Genomic DNA, 18,745 nt, shown 5'->3' with positions numbered 1-18,745 from the left:
TCGATGTGTGAGCCGGAGCATTGTGCTGGGTCCTGTCGTGTGACATCACTTCCTGTTTGTATGTCCCATTCCTGACAGTTGACGCATTGGATGTGCTTTGGAGGGAGGATTAGGGGCATACAAAAGAAAAACAGTCACATAAACAATTTTCAACCAACTTCCAGCTGCCTGCAAAAAAAACTAAAAACCAAGACTGTTATCAATAAGTAATGAGACTTATGCAGTTCTTTACTCCCAGTTGGCTGTGCTGAAAGTGTAGCCGGGTAACTCTGCTTGCTTATGCTCTTAAAGTTCACAGATGTAAGCCTGTTTTTCAGCTAAGATCTAAGAAAGTGGGGTGCAAAGCACACGCTGTCTGTGTCTGTGTGTATGTTTCCCCTGATGTGTCTGGATGTCTAAAAAAAAAAAAAAAAACAGTGTGAACACATTTGATTGTGTAATGTTACCTATGACAAAGAGGGAGGTAGAGGTGATGCAAGAGGCATTAACAGATGCTCAGAATTTGAAATAACAAGCCCCAGTTTGGAGAAGGTGTTATAAGCTGTGTTACTGTGGTCTCTAGTGGTCATACCCGGTGTTACACTTCCCAAGGACACGGCACATTTTCTTCTAACATGGAGCCCTTCAGAACAACCATCAGAATTAAAACACAGCATTGAGCTCAAATATTTCAACCTCCAATAATAAATACATAATTTCAAGTCACAAAATGTCAACCTTTGTGAATAAATATTAAAACAAGAATTTACAGCTCTGGCAGGGTAAGTGACCTCTAAAGGAGCCAGAGAAAGTTATCTCGTCCTACTCTTTGGTGTACAGATAAGTAGAAAAAAAACAAAACAAAAAAAAACAGGCTGGCCATATTTTCTGATGCTAGCTTGAGCATCATATGAGTTCAGAGGTGTCATGCTTCAGGTAGTTCCTCAGGATAACAGGAATATCCAGACTGTCAATGGCGGGCTCCTTTTTGGCAAAGGGGAGGTGTCTTCGTATTGCTTGCCGAGTCTGCGACATCAGTGTTTTGGGACAAACTGGAGCAGAAACAGAAAGATGTCAAATTAATAATCATGAGAATTTTTTGGGGGGGCTTTTAATTGAGAGATAAGACAGTGGATAGAATCGGAAATCAGGGAGAGAGAGTGGGGAGTGAAGTGCAGGAAAGGAGCCACAGGGTGGATTCGAACCAGGACCGCCCGCCCGGAAGACCACAACCTCCATACATGGGGCGCTCGCACCAACCACTGCGCCACCAGCGCCCCAATCAGGAGAATTTCTAGTCAGTGTTATGCAAATCAAACCAGCTAAGGCGTCTCACCTCTCTCTTTGAGCAGCAGTGCCAAAGCTTCATTCTGCTTCGTAGTCTTGTCAATGATCAGTGTGGGCAGATACACATCTGCCCCAAAGTCTATGAGAAGCTGGATGTACTCCACGCCGCACCCATACCGCAGACACACTTCCAGAACTGTCTTTGGCTGCTTAATCCTGGCCAGCATCTTCTCGTCTGTGCAGTTGTAGTTGGGGTTGGCCCCATGGAGCAGGAGCAGCTTAAAACAGCCCAGGTGTCCATACACAGCGGAGATATAAAGAGGCCCTCTGCAGGCTGTGGCATTAGAGGCCCACTCGGGGACTTTAGGTCTGACGTCCAGCTCGGCTCCAAAGCGCAGCAGCTCTCGGAGGATGTCCAGGTCTCCCTCACGGGTCGCTGTCAGCACCGGGGAGCAGTTGTTGTACTGGCTGCCATTGGGATCGGCTCCGGCCTTCAGCAGGGCGACCACACAGTCTAAATGTTTCCCACTGACAGCTGTGAACAAAGGAGTCTGGGCCTTCACATCCAAGCTGTCAATCTGGATAGACCACAACAGAACGTCAACACAATGGAACAGAAAGAACACATCCCTGAGAAAGTTGTGTGTTTGATGATACAAAGACTTAAGGGATTCCCTTAGGAGCGCACTATTTATTCCAGAAGCTGAAGTAAGACATTTCAATGCTGTAAACCACAAATGTATTTTCATATCTACAGTTGGATTACAGAACATAACAGATTTAATTACCCAGAAATACTAAATGCTCCAATACTTCCCATGATTATTATTATCAGTTTGCACATGCCTTTTGGTACTTCTCAGATAAAAGTTTACCTTCGGTTTATTAGAGCAACTCAATGAGGACAGCCGAGTGTTGAGGATATGAGAATGAAAACATAGTACTGAAGTCAAATGCACAATAAAGTGGTCATGATTTGGTTATAAGTCATTTTATCCATTCCTTGTTAAAGAGTATTGATCAGAGCAGCTTTAATACTGTTAAATAGTGAAAATAAGAAATACTATCTTATATTATATTACCCATTTATTATGCAATACATGACATACTGTGTCATAAACAAATATTGATATTGATATAGTGATAAATAAAGATGGTTACTATGAATCTACCAATCCATCATTCAGAAGGTCTTACTGACATTTTTAGATTTTGGGTATATAAAGTATTACCTCCAGCTAGAAATAAAAGTCTTCCTTTTGGTACCCAACATTTTTAGTAATTAAGAGAAGGGCATTATAATTCAAGAGTGTCATGTTTATAAAGCAATATACAGATGTGTTTCAGTTTTAGAGGTTAAACGATGGAAGAGTTTTAGTGATGAGCTGAAATTGTGGAGTTTTAAATAAAAACTAAAAATGTCAACTAGTGATGATAATTATTAAAAATTAAGGATTATTTTGGATAAAATCTGCTCTTGTTATTTTCTTTTTTGGATTGCAGATGTTTTGGATTATAAGGATTGTAGGACAGGCAGATATCAGGGTTTGGCTTCAGGCTTTTCTTTTCATTTATTGTCCTTGTTTGTTTGAATGTGATTGTGTGTAATGGACCAGTGTAAACATGTGAAGTGGTGATATTCTGATTCACACATATTTTTTAATCTTTTAGTTCTTTGGTGGAGGACCAAAATAATATTATTCATTAATTTCAAAATATGTCTTCTTATTTGTTCATCTTCATATTTAATAAAATGATCTGCAGAAGGATTTTAAACCTTTTAGATCATTCTCATAAGAATAAGAGGTTAAAAATAAGAGCTTAATAATAAGAGGTTAAGGGTTTTGTGATTAAAGGTGGTCTTTATAGAAGCACTGAGTAGTTTTTATTATAATTAGGGGTTAGAATAATACTGGTTAACAAGGTGGGAACAATGGACTCTTAATTACATGAAATGATTTTAATGTCATTTCAGTCATCGTTTTACCTACTTGAAAATATTTTTTCTTAATTAAGAACTTCTAAGTATCGTTTCTTGAATAAGTGTGAGCATCATGTACATTCTTATCTCCCGTCATCATAGCTCCTGTTAAAGCTCCTGTGAGGAGTATTTAGCTGGTTATGAAACGCAGACTGAAATGAAAACTGATGTCTCTTCATGAAATATTCAAGTAGATTAGACCCTCAGAGACTAGGTTGATTATTTCTATACAACTCACGCCTGTAAACGCTGCTATGGGTATATAATTGTCAGACAAAAGTGAGTTACAGAACTCTGCCAAAACAGCATTTTACACTTTCCACATCAAAGGTTGAAAATAAATAATAAATGTTAGATTGGGTGAGATTTCCCTTCAGAAAACACTGCTTACAGATGTTTCGGACAACATTTATTGAAGAGGTAACATTTTATTTTGTCCACAGGGGGCGCCAAAATCAACAGAAAATGAAAGTCCTTCACAGGAGTTTACAGTCTTTGTTATTAAATGTGCTCTGGACAATTTTGGGTGAAAAAAAAAACTCTGTCTGTTCTCCCCAAAATGCTTTTGGTGATCTCTTTTTCTTCTTCACATGTTCCTTCAGGTAGCCAGTAAGTATCTAAAACATCAAAGAAGGATGTAATGACCTCTTTCTGGTTTAAAAAAATTGGTTGGCTAAGTACAGTATATATTTATGGTTATTAAATAGGAAATTTAAATGACACCCACATGTGTATTTAACAGTGAGCTGTTTATATGATGACTCAGCAGGTTATTTTAATGAAAGCTGCTCAGCGCTTCAGTCAATGATCTCGAAGGTGTCTATATTAAGTGCCTCTTGCATTTTTACCCTGTTGGCTTTTTGGATGTACTTTTGTCTTTTTACTGTCCTGCCTTGCCACAAAACCAATTACCCTTCGGGGTCAAATAAAGTTGACGTCGAGCTGAGGCAGCTTCAGTGCCCCCCCCCGCCCCTCCACACCTCTAAAGATCCATCTCCCCGCCCTTATCTGATTTCTGTACAATAAAAAAACCTCTCTATAGCTCACCTCTGCACCATGCTCCAACAGCAACTCCAAGCACCTCAGGTGTCCCAGAGCTGCAGCAGTGCGCAGGGGGGTTACCGGGACCCCCCACCCGCTCCGAGCATTGATAGACCTCCTGTAACTCTCCTGAGACAGCAGCTCAGAGAGCAGAGTCACGTCGTCGCTGCTCACGGCATTGTTCAAAGCCTGGCACTGTTCATTGTCCTCATCCTCCTCCTTAGGCTGCAGCAGGGAGAAGATCTTGGAAATGTCCATCAAACTCATGTTGACAGCTTGGCCCAGAACCATAATGTTACCCCAGGCTAGTGCAAGTCAAAGCAATTCCATCTGCAAAGGCCAAAAAGAGCAGAGGAAGATGATAATACAGCCAATGCACCGCTGACATCTTCTTGGCATTTAAGGTTCTTTTCACTGGGCATGGTTTCTGTATCCACAGAGCAAACATATTCTGGAATGATACTTATCATGACCACACACAGGACAATTTATGTTTGTTTACATAACTAATGTATGGAACACAAATCCAAACAATACACCCTTTGATGACATACATGGATCCGTCTTTGCTTAACGATAATAAAAAAAGCTCTTCCACTAATGATCCACAGAATTTACTAAACAGAATCAAAGTGAAATGGTCTGAGCCGAAAGCAGCCAACTGGATTTAACTGCAACAAGATACTTACCTCCACTAACTGCTTGCTGATGTTTTATCCAGAGACACGAGAAGAAGAGAACAATTTCAAAAGTCCACAATGAGTCATGAGAAGGAATGAAGGAAAGAGAGGTCCTCCAAGAAGTGTGTGACGCTTCCACAGTGGACTAAAGTGTAGTATGGTTTGTGCATGTAGGTGACTGTGTGTGTGTGTGTGTGTGTTCACAAGCAGAGTGGGCAAAGGCTGGGGGGTAGGGGGGGCTAATTTTAGGCCACAGATGGGCCTGGCTAAACTTCCATTCTTGGAGGGTCCAGGCACAGGTTTATTATTAGAAAGGTGATAGGAGTGTGACACTCAGGCGCTGATTGGTGAATGTGACTGTGTCAGGAATTAAAACAAACAAGAAATGGAGACGTCTGTGTCTCTCTGCCACGTTATAAATCAAGAATTAAAAACACAACAGCCCACATTATAGGGCTGAAGTAGATTGGCTGAAGTTGTCTGTCAGTTTCCTGTTCTGAACCTGCTTCCCTGATTCACACCGAGGCCGCCATTTTAGTGTCAGCTGTGTGACTGTCAGACACTTCAGAGGAGCAGCCAGTCAGCTGTTCCTCTGCCAAACCTACCAATGTCTTTATACTGTCCCATGTTTAGAAGGCATGCCGGCTGCAACACATCACATTCTCTCAGCAGATGGCACATAAAGTCCAGATTCCTGGCATTGTTCAAATACACGAGGAAATTATTCATTTCTTTATTTCAGCAAACAGACATGGACAAGTAAGACAGGTAGAAATATTTTAGATGATAACATCCTGACTGTTTTCAATTCAATGCAATCTACTTTATCAGACCCTCTTGCGGCATCTGGTCTGGAGCAGCCTGTACACAAACAATCCTGAATACAAACACAGTGACGTTCATTATACAAAAGAGCTTAGAAAATAAAAATAGGACCCAAAAAGAATACTAATGTTAAACAACCAGTTAAGGACAAAAAGAATGTGCGGTAGTAAAGGGTTAAAAGGTCAGTGAGTATTTAGTATTCTGATTGCAGAGGGGGATGAACAAGGGAATGGTCCCAAAATAACATCTATGTACTTAAATGCTGTGTGTGCAGTTTTATTATGATAATTATTACATTGTAAAAAAATACAATTTATATATTCCCTGAAATTATGACAATTGACAACAATACATAAAGGCAAACCTCTGTATGAGGTATGGTAAAAAAAGTATGTTATTCTTCTTTTCTCTAGTCCTTCAATTAAACAACTTTTATACACGAGGGGAGGAGTCAGCTGCCGTCCTGGCGATGTAAACAAAGTGAAGATAGGACTCTGAAAACTCTGAAAACATCACAGACAGTGGGACTCGGGTGTTACACCCATTGTAGACAGTCATGACTCACAGAGTTATTTTCAGAGGAGATACTTGATTTCTATTATAATTAAGTGTGAAAAATCACATTTAAAGCCTTTAAGGGAGAAAAAAATGAAGAAGAAACAGCATTTTCTGTAATGACCATTTTAATTAGCTCATTATTGCACATCTTTAATTTGGTATCATGGATTTTTTTTTTGTTAGAATTAAAGTCTTGGGAGGTTAGATACTTGCTTTTCACAGAGCTTCCTCTGTTATCCGTGTGATGTTTAACATAAAATAAAAACAGTAACTTTGAATTACACAAACACGCAAACAAATAATAAGAGGTCCGTGTGCTGCCCTTACCCCCGTTGACCACCAGATGGCGGTAAGCATATGCAGAAAGTGCAACTGTTGAAGACACGAAAAGAACAGGGCGTGTAAACATTTATGTGAAAGGGAAAGCCATTTTTGACAAAGCCATTACTAGGATACTTTTAAATCGTTTTAATTTCACAACAAAAGGGTTTGGCTCTTCGTAGAAGAAGTATTTCTGTTGTCCGGAGCAAACAGCAGCACCTTTCGTCCCCCTCGGAAGAGAAGAGGGGGTCAAATGTGAGAGACAAGTAGAAGCCGGGGACGAGATATCGCCGAGAGGGTAACCTATGGTAACCTCCCTCACCCTGTCTGTACAGCACAGGAGAGAGAGAGCATCCCTCCCTCCGCCTCAGTGTCAGGGCCCCACACAACAAGTAGTTCCCCTTCAAATCGTTTCAATGCTGAGGCTCAAAACTTTGAAGGAAGAGCTGAAGCGGGTCAGCAGGTCCTTCTCATGTGACTCATGAATGCCATGTGGTTGTCTTTATGGAAGAAAATAAATTCTGTATTTCTCCCCTCATACGTTTTTGTAATGTTTGTGGCAGGCGGCGGAGGAGGAGGAGCTCCGTGATCCGGTTGTCTGTAGCGTGTGTGAGCAGGAACAGGCTTCTCTGGCCTTGACAAGTTTTATCAGAAGGAAGAAGACACAACTGAGCAACAAGCCTGTCGTTGACAACTCGTATAGAAACAGTCCCCCCCCCCCCCTCCCCCCCGCTGATGAAAAAGACTATTTACAGGAATGTGCATGATGGGGGGAGTTCGTGCAACAATCTCACAAAGCCCTTCGATGCCCCTCACTGGATTTGGGAGGAACTAGTTGGTGTAGATATGCAGGTCACAGCAACCTGGGGTTACCGTAGCAACGACTACGGAACGTGGAGTTGCCCTGGCAACAGATGAAATGAGGGGTTACCCTGACAAAAAACGCTACAAAAAAGGAACTCATTTAGCAAGCCCTCGCTGTCCTTTTTCAGACAGAGAGCTGCAGACATGACAGGCACAGTATTAACACAATGAAAGGGAAACTGTTGTGGGGAAGTCGAACATATTCCTACTTCTTTATTTAGAAAAACAGGCTCATCCCATCCATTTAGACAATAAACAATAATCCATACACCGATGTCATCACTTCCTCTGAGTCCTCTGTGTTTATGTTCACACTGCTGAAAAACACAAATGTTTTTCTGTTTTGTTTTGAATGTAAAAAGGAGATAACAACAAGGTTATAACAAAACAGCCATTTATTTCCCTAACACTGTATTAAAGTGAACACAGAACAACACCATTCAGAGCAGATGAGCGGGGCTTTTTCTTTCCAGTTTGTGGAAACGTGAATACTGTAAACATTAAAACAACATTGTTTTTTATTTGACTTTTCAAATAAACCTGTTTAATTTTAATATTGGCACAAAAATACACAACAAACAGCCATAGAAACACGCATGCATTGCATAAAAATATACACAGTACAGTACAATATCCAAGGGAATGAACAAAAGCATCATGGGTAAAAATGACTGGACATTTTCATCCATGTCCTTTTTGCACTATTGCAGTTACATGGTTAGAGGCTAGTTAGCTACTACAGGCGTCATACAATGACAAACACATCCAAAGCATTGATAAAAACAACAGAACGAACAATAACAGACACTTGATCAGCTCGACAGTTTATGCAAAAAGGTACCAAGACAGTTTGTTAAAGTGGGGACTAATTGTGGAAATGATCCTGAAGCAATTCTCTGTTACTTCAGCCATATCTAGAGATGTACATGGCTGATCTTAGATCAGTGTATCTGACCAGGTCCCTTTAAGTCAAACAGAGGCAGAGGGAAGAGGGCGATCTACTCATCTGGCTTCCTCTTGGGCTTCTTTGGGTTGCGGGAGCGGCTCTTGGCCTTGCACAACGGGCAGATGGGAGCATTACGATGAATCTGCTGGTGGCAGGAGAGGCAAGCCTGGAGAGGAGAGACATTCAGCAATCATCACTATTTCTATGTTCTCGCAATGTTGACATCAGCAGGCGGCTTCATCAGGTTGTTCACCTGAGTGTAGGAAGCTATTTTATTATTTACTGAACTTTGGGTTGATGTCAGAAGTCAGAAGAATAGTTCTGTGTGAGTGTAAGAATATAGACAGTATTCCTCATCCAGGTGAAAACTGGATTCTTAGACGCAGAGCAGCAGCCACCATGGAGGAGTCTGATGTTAAACTGATTACCAGAGAAGATGCTCCCCCTTTTTTAAGACTTATTTATGGTACCTTTATTGTAGAGACATGACACTGGATAGAGTTGGAAATCAGGGAAAGAGAGTGGGGAATGACATGCAGAAAGGGAGCCACAGATCGGGTTTGAACCCGGGCCGTCCACTTGGTCGTCAACTTGACTATAGCCTCCATACATGGTGCGCACGTATTAACCACTGCGCCACCAGCGCCCCGCCCTCACCACTTTGTGATTGTGAAAAGTGTTACATTTTGCTAGATAATATAACGAAGAGTAAGGTCCTGCTCTGTTTGTGAAGTGTCTCGAGGTAACATTTGTTATGAATTGGCGCTATGCAAATAAAGATTGATTGATTAATAGCGATTGGGTTGGATATGTTCTCCGTTTATACTCATCGTATATCTATTTAACGTGTAGGTATCAGCTGGAGGCTGCATGTAACATCAGTCAGAAAGTAAACGGCAGTAATGTTAGAGCCTGTTAAACGCTGCAGCTGGAAGCTTAGCAAAACAAAATCTGTTACAGAGCTCCAAAAGCTGAAGCTACAGTTCCTAAAGGACGCTTCCCGTTTGTTAGGTCTGAGTCACACGCACTGCATGTACAGCCAGCGCAGACACACACACTTAATAAACAGGGTGTATGTGTAACATGTTCTAAACTTTCAAAGCTCATATGAGAAAAGAAAAAGATTTCTGTAGATTTTCAGGGAACTTGTTATTCACAGAAAGATTCCAGCTTTGTGTTTGTAAAGTCGATCTCCCTGATGATAACAAATACTTTAAATTAGTGGTGGGCGATATAACGATCTTAGATCGTGAAGGATTTTAACTTGCTGACGATCTGCCAAAGCAGAGAGATCGTAGAACCGGACTAATGTGTTTATTCTATCATGCTGCAGTTTACGCTCTGACACAGACGCGTCTCCTCCTTTTTTGCTCCGCAGCGGTGAAAACGAAACTTAAAAGTAAAGTCCGCAAAAACAACTCCATCCCAGTTATATGCAACTGTTGTGATATTTTCCCAAACTGACACGCTGTGATCAACTGTTAACTTATCTGCATAATGTGCACATTTAAGATTAGCCTACATCTCAGATAGCGACACGGAGAGACGTCAACAGTCAGAGACAGACAGGGCGCAGCTCAGACAGTCAGTGGAGATATAACCCCGGTGTTTAAAATGTTACTGTCGGTGTTTCCTGCTCTCTCAGTTTTTAAAAGTTACTATCATCCTCTCCACCCGAAGCTCACCTGTTGTGATAACAGAATTTATAGGGATTAGGCTAAATGATGTTACAAAGCAGCAGGCAGGTGATAGTGAGTAACCATGGTGACTGTCTGTCTGTCAATCAACAAAGTCCCGCCCCCTCTATGAATTAAACTCTTCTGTCAATAAAACTTACTTTGATCATGTGTCACAGAATGAACACATTGTGTATTATGTTTGATTATATATATAAACTAAACTAAAGTTAGTCCAATGACTAAAAACAACAAAGGCTGCAGAGCCTGTATGAAGCTCCAGCTGGAGGAAGTCTGCAGGGCTAAAATAGAACAGAAACACAAGAACTCGAAGTCTACATGTTTTTAAATGAATGCATCACTGCGTGAAAATGTTCCTGATGAACATAAAAAGAGGACACATAACGAAATCATCATTTCAAAGTGGTGAGGAAAACCTTCAAATTGTGCATAAATATTGATCAAATTGAGGGAAAGACATTTCTGTTGCTAAAGATGTTCTGGGTGAGAGACCTCCAGACCTCCTACAAAGATGTTTTTCAAATAGATTAAACTTGTCAGCGCAGTTTTTGTGCATTTAAAAACATTATACAGGGAAATAAGTTTGGTTGAACTGGTCAGCAACTTACAAATTTGTCTAAAGAACAGTATGAAAAAACAGTGATCATGATTTTGCCAAAAACAAATCGTGATACGATATTTTTCCCATAGAGCCCACCTCTACTTTAAATGAAACAATGCAGCTCTTTATACGACAGTCTGTTGTTCTCAGATGTTTATAAGCTCTTTCTAAAGAAACATAAAGTTTGTGTTTATCTTACTGCCTGGATTATTATTCTTCAGATTGTAGCAGTGAGTATAACGTGAAGAACATTGAGGATGTGATACATTAGTGAAATGTATGGAGACTCATTTGGATTTGAAGAGCTTTTAAAAAATGCACAGTTTGAGTCATGGCAAGCTGAGGAGCAGAAAAGTTATATTATAGATTTTTTTGCCGATCCAAGGAAGAAACGTCTGCACTGTGGCAAAAAACTGTGATCCAATCCCAGCCGTGAGATTTGTGATCTGTTGCAGCACGTGCTGCAACAGATCACACGTGGGTACGTGGGGAAAACAGAGGACAGGGCCGGAGTGACAGACGTATTATGTAAGAAGAGACATTCATTACAAGATGATTACTGATTAAAACTGTTCAAAAATGGACCTGCATTGTTTCACATTTTCTGACTTACAAATGATTAAAAGACTATTCCTCCGGTCATATATTGTCACCGAAGTTGTCCTAAAAATAGTGTCAGAATATCATCTGGTCTGGTGAACCTCATATCATCTATCATATGGTCTCATGACCCGAGTGTGTCTTCACACCCCTTATATATACGTCACTCACACATATTTTGAATAGATGACACAGCCACAGGCAGCTTTTTCATGATTGGGAAATTAAAGAGCACTATTTAAACTTTTTTTTAAAATATGAAAATGGATTCTTTTTCAAATCCCGGCAGTGATTTCAGGTGAGTAGGAGCAGTACCTTCATCGGTGGGGGTTGTTGTCTGAACGTGGCTGTCTGGCGTGCATCCTGCTTCCTGGAAACCTGAAGCTGTTGTGCTGCTGCTGCAGCGGCTGCAAGGGATTCTGGGATGGCAGGCTCATGTGGCTCCTTCTGCCACTCCGCTTTCTGCTTCTCGAAGTAACTGTTCAAAGCAAAAGAAAGAGAGAAACATGGCTAGCTGTGACTCTTATTTAGAGTTTATGAATCATATCACAGTTGAGATTATCCCCATCTCTGCTCAGCATCCGGAGATGTGGAGTGGCAAAAGCAAACACAAAGGAGACTTAAATTGGAGAACATTGTAGTCGATCTCACACATCTTGTTATGTGCAACTCGGAGCAGAAGTACAGTCATTGTGAGAGTGTTTGTCTGCATGTGTGCGTATGTCTGTGTTTGTGTGTGTGTGTGTGTGTGTGTGTGTGTGTGTGGGCAGGGTAGGGCTGGGAAAGAAATTTGGCCTTGGACTTTATACCTCACTGGCCTATTTTCAAAAGTAGAAAAAGTGATATCCCATTTCATTACGCTCTCTGGTTTCTCTCAAAATAGGCTTGTGATAGAGGGTTGACAGAAGCAATTCAATGGAGGTAATTCTCGTTTCCATGATCCAAAAAAGCACCAAACATAAGGGCTCTACACCTGATGAACACACATTTTGTTAGTTTAGTTTAGAAACGATTATTTGATTCAGATTCAACGTTTCCTTTTTAAGACAAGGGTTCAGTTTAATTTTCATTTCCTTTTACTTTCACAGCAGACGGCTCATTGGTATGCTGATCTGTCAGTCTCACAGAGTATCTTAAAAAGAAACTTGACGGACCAACAGGCCGGGGAGGTGTGCTTTAATTTTCTGTAAGGTTGCTCCATCACACCGTGTAAAACCACAACCACAGTGAGCACGAGAACTGTTGGGTAAAATTACTCTACAATTACTTGGCTGGCAGCAGAGGTGTGCAAGAAATAGTTTTAACATCTCCACCGTCTTCCTCACTCAGACATCATCACAGATCTCTCCCAGTGATGAGTTCTGTCGTTTAAGGGAAAACCAGCGAAGAACAAGAGTGATAAGCCTAAACCCTTTTGAGTGTCTCTGGGAACATAAAGGATCATGCTACTGAGAAGGAAAGGGGAGACAGCAACCATCTGGCCAGAAATGAACTCATCATCTGAGCTTCCTCGCAGCGCACGGCCAAACGGACCAGCTAGCCTGCCAACAAGGCTGTCAGCCTGCAGAGCAGCAGCGGACGAAGCCCACTTTCTCACAACTCAAGCTCTTTATGAGACGAAAGATTCAATTTTCACTACATCAATCACCAGACCAACCAAAGTTATTCATTACAATCTTTTCTGTAATTCCCAATGTACCCTCAAGTTGATAAAAGGAAAAGAGCAGGAATACCGAATCTTTGAGTGAGGGACTAGATTTACTGTCAGAACCACTACTGGGGAATTGACTTCTAGATTTGTATCCATACAACACACCAGACAAAAAGCAACTTCCTGACTTTATATCAGCTGTTTGGAAACTCGTTTAGAGTCATTACGAGTCTTTAAAGACCAGTCTCCAATGGCCAACTGTCATCATGTACACATGAATGAATGTTCCCCATGAATGTTCCCCATGGCTCCATACCAACACCCCTGGTCATAAATAAACGAGTCACTTATCACAAGGGCACCAGTGACACATTGTTCTGAAGTCAGAGCTTAACCAGATATGCTCTCACACCTTATCAATGTCGTCCCTGGTAACACATCAGAGAATAATAAAATCAAAAATCCAGTCACATGATATCCATCATGTCAAAAGCCCTCCTGTCTGATCTTAATATCATCTTTGATCCTGGGTGTCAGACTGAAGTTTTGGCTGCAGGGAGTCTAACTATTATTGACCCTCACCCCCCCGGCCCTAAATTTGCCTACAATTTTGTGGCTAGTAAGGACATTCAAGAGTTTGAAAATGAATTCATGGGACAGCTCTGGCATCTTTGGCATTTTCTGAAGCCAACTAATCTGGAAGAAAAAAAAAGGAAGGGAAGATTTAATTGGTTTAACCTGTCCAAGACCACCAAGAGGACACCTCACTGACGATTCTCTTTAAGCCTTGAGCTACTAAAGGTGCCCCCCACATTACCACCAAAACATGTCAAAGAATGACAGATGAGATGAGCTGCTGGGACTCTGACTTCATCTTAAGTATTGATTAAGAAAGAACAACAAGATCATTTTGACTTAAATTCAGTTTAGAGTTTTCTGCTTCATTTATAAAGGACTTAAAATGGTCCATTCACTTTAATCACAAAATCCATTTTACATTTGTTCTTTATTTCTTTCTGGTAATGAAAACTTTGTAATGTTGATTTAATTTGTCAGGGTCTCCAGGCATCTGCTTTAAGGTTATGTTTCCATGCTAATACAGCCGATGGGAATTGTTTTTTTGTTTTTTTATTGCAAAAGAATACATTGAGATAATACAAAGATCATGCACTTTACATTTAAACCTGATCAGCATTCAGGGGCAAAAGAAATCACTATCATTCAGGTTCCTCCGACCCCTGACTGTAAATAAATCCCCTTTAAGACAAAGACTCAAATGAACCTTTCTCAAATACAAGTTTCCATCTCACCTTTGCTTCGCTCCAACTCAGTGTGTCTGAGTCACCCCTCCATGTTTTCTGTACTTCTCATTTAAACCGAAAAACATCAGACACTATGGCGATGAAAGGCAGGGAACTGCCATTTGTCCTTGACATCTGAGAAATCTGCTTTGAGTTACTGTTCCAAAAACCACTAATCAGTTGTTGACCCGGCAACTCATGACCTCCAACTGTCAGTCATGTGGACAGCGACCTTTAAAGACTTCGCTCATGCTCCTTAACCAGCCAATAAAAATGCCACACTGCCATAATCTGTACTTTCCCTAATCACAAAGGGCGCACAATCATGTTTCTTATAGCACAAAGTAGCAAAGTTGCAAACTGCATTTTTAACTAACCGCTGAAATGTACTGAGCTGTCTGCTGTTAATTAAACATAACAAATGCTCACGCTCACACCCTAAGTGATGCTGCATCTAATGGTTTCAATACTGACATTGTAAAAGTCATGAAGGTTTTAATTTGCAAACCATTTCATGTCCATTTATGAAAATATCTTTGCCTTTGATAGAGGATTTAAAGACTTTCCCTCTTAATCAGAGATCCTGTTGCCCCAGGACAAACAAGACGAATACATCATCTGTTTTTTTCTAAACGAAACGAATAAATCTAATTAATGCATGATTGTTTTTATAGCAAAAATCTGGACAAACTGGCAGGTAAACCTCTCCTCCTCTCACGTCTTTGTGTTCTCACTAACTGGCACACCAACACTCCTGACCTTCTCAGTCATAGCAGTGGAGCTCTGATCTAGGATGTAGTCACCGCCCGTCTGAAACTACAGTAACTTCAATAAGGTTGATCGGTTACTGTGATCTGTGGACATCATAATTCTTGTTTCACACTTTTAATTACTTACAAAGCACACAGCACACGGCACCCCCCCCCCCCCCCCCTAATTCTTTTAGGATGGCCTCTGTGCACCCTTAGTAAAAAAACAAAAAACAACAAGGGGTCAACATGACTTCATAAAAAGTTCATTTGATTACTTATTGCTTGAAGTCTCAAATGTTAATTTAAAAAAAAATTGAGATTGGGATAAATGGACCCTGTGACGCAGTAACCTTTGTTTTTCTTGGATCAGTTTTATATTACTGATTAAATGTTGTAGACTATGAGGCTCCACTCTTGGACCTTTTTTTTTAAATTTGTCAATCCTCAATTACAGAAGTTGTAGCCTATCAATAAACAGACTCATCCACATTGCTCATCCTGTCCTTACTAGCGGGCACAACTTTGAGCTCTGCAGAGAACTCCTTTTCCCCTGATGATACTTGATTTTAATTCCTGTACAAATATAGGACGCCATGCTTTACATTCTGCTCTCTAATTCTGTCAGAGAAAAGGTCACCTGGTGACGCCATCATTCTTTGAGGCATGCTCGTGCACAAAGGGGCCTTGATAGTGACCATTAAATATTACAATTTAGTCTGCTGTCACTTTTTCCCTTTTTCAGTTTCCCCTGTAATGTGTGTTTGAAAATCTGTGTTTTTCCACAGCAACTCCTATTCAAGTATGTAAAGAAATGACATAAACAGTAACTTTGTATTGCAGATTGTGTTCCCCAGCTTTTAGAATTTTAAAAATCATCTTTCATAAAATGTCATACTTCCATATTTTCTGATCATGATTCTGTGTAAAAAAAAAATGTTGACAAGAAAATGTATGTTACTTACAAATGACAATTAAAAAATAGTTATGCCCTAGAAACTGTTTCACGAAACTTCTTTAGCCCTTCTAGCACGACATCGTATTTTATTCCTCTGGAAATCTCCTAAACCTCCATCGATAGCTCTCTGGCTTCAAGGCGTTACATTCTCTCTTAAATGAGAAAAAAAATAATTTGACAGTGAAAGGCTGTTCTTATAAGTTCTCTAGAAAATGGAATCCTTTCATTAACTATTTTTAGTCCTTACCAACTTTGCCCCTGGACTAAATCATCCCCCTACCAACTATTTTTATTTTATTTTTCTGATATAATTCTCTCTATTGTGATTGTATTTTATTTTTTCAAAGTCATTTATCTGGTTTTACTTATCAATATTTACTTACCTTTTTCTTTGTTTGTTTTTCTTTACTTGTCACCAGACTATGTACATTTTTTTTAAAGGTCTTGTATAATTTATCATCAATTTCTTTCAATACAGAGACATTGTTTATTGTTCCTGTTCTGTAAAAATTAAAAAAAGGGGGGTAACAAAAAAAACTTTAGACTTGCAGACAGGGGTGGAGCAGCAATTTCAAAAGTGCGGGTGTTCTAATGCTAGTATATTACCACTCTCTAGCAAATCAACACATTCTGTTTCATTTAATGTTCAATAACTAATATTAGCTGGCACATCATACAACAAGACAAAGTTACAAAAGACACTAACTTTATGAACATCCATTGTGAGTAACCCAGTTAGCTTAAGCTCTAAAAACGAGATTCAAAACTGCTCTTTGTGATGCTTTTATTTTGCTTTTCTTATTGCCTTATGCCTCAGTCTCTTTATTTCCGGTCTTCAAATATAATGTGCTTTTATTTTGAAAAACTGCAAAGGGGACTTCCGCTAAATCGGAAAGTTAGTATATAAGGAGTAAATAAATACAGCTAAAAGAACAACCAAGAGGAGAAAATATTACACTTACGTTGTTTTGTGAGGTGGATTTATCTTAAAAACATTTGTTTGGGTGACTAACTCTCTTTCAGAAGGATGCTACATGTAGCATGTATCCATTTGTTAGCTCTGAGCTCTGACTCAACCAGTGATGAGTGACAGGAGGATTAAATGCACGTAACTTTACCGTGCCTCAACTGTAACCAAACAGCTATGATTGGCTTAATTGTCACTTAATAAGTATTACTTGAACAATAGGTTTTCATCAGTGACTCCACTGGTAAGAAGTGTGGGGGATGAAAATATGTTTCAGTGAAAGTGTGGCTGTGGCAACACCCACAACACCCACGGGTGAGACGCGCCTGCTTGCAGAGTGTCTCGCACCCATTCTTGTGTGAGTGTGACTATATGTGTGTGTGTGTGCGTGTGTGTGTGTGTGTGTGTGTGTACTGACTCCAGGGACAGCTTCTCCTCTTCTTCGTTCAGGTTCGGGAGTCTGTGTAGACCGAGAGTCATCCTGAGGGCATCGACATGCTCCTTCAGAGGTTTGTACTCATCATGTAGGCGGCGAGTTGTTTCTAGCAGTTTATTCAGGTCATTCTCTGACTGCTTGATGGTGCTCTCCATCTGAGGGGAAATGATTGGGTGTTTCAAAACATAAATACAGAGGTGTAAAAGCTCAACATAAGCAATTTGAAGGTGCCAAGCTATTACATCTTCATTCTGAAAGTTATACAGGCACTGAAACGGCATATCTTACTAACTATCTAACTATCTTACTTTGCTAATTTTACTAATCTGAGATTCAGGAACACTTCCTCTGCGTGTCGCTGAATGCAGTACTCACTCACCACATTGATATCAGCATGGATGAGCCGCAGCTCCTCCACGTGTGCCATCTTCTCTTGTAGAAGCAGATCCATCTCTTGTTTGTACTCTTTCAGATGCTTCTCCTCAGACTCCAGAGCCTCAAACTCAACCTTAAGACGAGATTTGATTTTCTGCATCTGGACAGTCTTGTTCCTGCAACCAGTGGCCCAGACACACAGACACACACACACACACACCAGCTGTCAGATTATCTCTCTTCATGGTGTGCAGATGACAGAAAAAAAGTGCAGTGCTTTCAACTTGAAATTGAAAACTTAATGAGCGTTTTACTAATCGTGTTTCGCAGAATGACCATTTACCACAGTGAATTTATGCATAAATCCATGACATCTGTTATTAAGGCTCACAGCTGGGAAGTCATAAAAGCAAACAGACCTTAGCGATTAAATAACAGACCGGCAAGCTTACTAGCAAAGGAGCTAGCTTACCAACAGATTTAATAAGGAACACACATCTAATCACATTTTGTTGATGCACATCTGGATGATTGTTAGATGAGCGATGTGAACATGTAGCTTTACGTCAGCACATTTTAATCCACGTCTTGTTTCGTCTGCAGTGTTTACCTTCTCTGTCAGAACAGCCCACATAACCTTTAGGGACAGGATTTGGCTAATTGTAGCTAGCTCAGTAACAAAAGCGAAGCTAACGTTAGCTAAGACAAGGTTTACTCAGCGTGTGTCAAACATCTCATAACAACGTCTTAGTCTTACCGTATTTCCAAGATATTTTCTAATTTGCACATTATTTCTTGTTCATCCGCCATGGTTTTGGTTTAGCAATCCGTTTTCGCTCAGTTGTTCCAGCTCAGTTGTCCACGGCCCTGGTGGTCTCGGTGGTCTCCTTGTTGATAAAAAACACAATAGCAGATGTGAGCAAGCACG

The 18,745-nt window shown here is 40.4% G+C and overlaps 2 protein-coding genes across 2 annotated transcripts; both read right to left on the bottom strand.

Moving 5' to 3' along the window:
• Positions 1–138: 138 nt before the first annotated feature.
• Positions 139–5,172, bottom strand: LOC109981024 (ankyrin repeat and SOCS box protein 12). The gene is made up of 4 exons (XM_029276579.2): positions 4,978–5,172; positions 4,295–4,618; positions 1,316–1,844; positions 139–1,031 (listed from the first exon to the last, which is right to left on the bottom strand). The coding sequence occupies exons 2-4, from the start codon at positions 4,577–4,579 to the stop codon at positions 886–888; spliced, it is 960 nt and encodes a 319-aa protein (XP_029132412.1). The 5' UTR covers positions 4,580–4,618; positions 4,978–5,172; the 3' UTR covers positions 139–885.
• A 2,741-nt stretch (positions 5,173–7,913) lies between these two features.
• On the bottom strand, positions 7,914–18,710 carry zc4h2 (zinc finger, C4H2 domain containing). The gene is made up of 5 exons (XM_020629697.3): positions 18,575–18,710; positions 17,822–17,993; positions 17,425–17,597; positions 11,696–11,858; positions 7,914–8,648 (listed from the first exon to the last, which is right to left on the bottom strand). Exons 1-5 carry the CDS (start codon positions 18,625–18,627, stop codon positions 8,535–8,537), a joined length of 675 nt encoding a protein of 224 aa, XP_020485353.1. The 5' UTR covers positions 18,628–18,710; the 3' UTR covers positions 7,914–8,534.
• Positions 18,711–18,745: the final 35 nt, after the last annotated feature.

This window comes from Labrus bergylta, chromosome 9, assembly GCF_963930695.1.
Source record: "Labrus bergylta chromosome 9, fLabBer1.1, whole genome shotgun sequence".
Lineage (NCBI taxonomy): Eukaryota > Metazoa > Chordata > Actinopteri > Labriformes > Labridae > Labrus > Labrus bergylta.
Note: the sequence above shows the minus strand (reverse complement) of the source record. Positions and strands in the feature narration are given on the sequence as shown.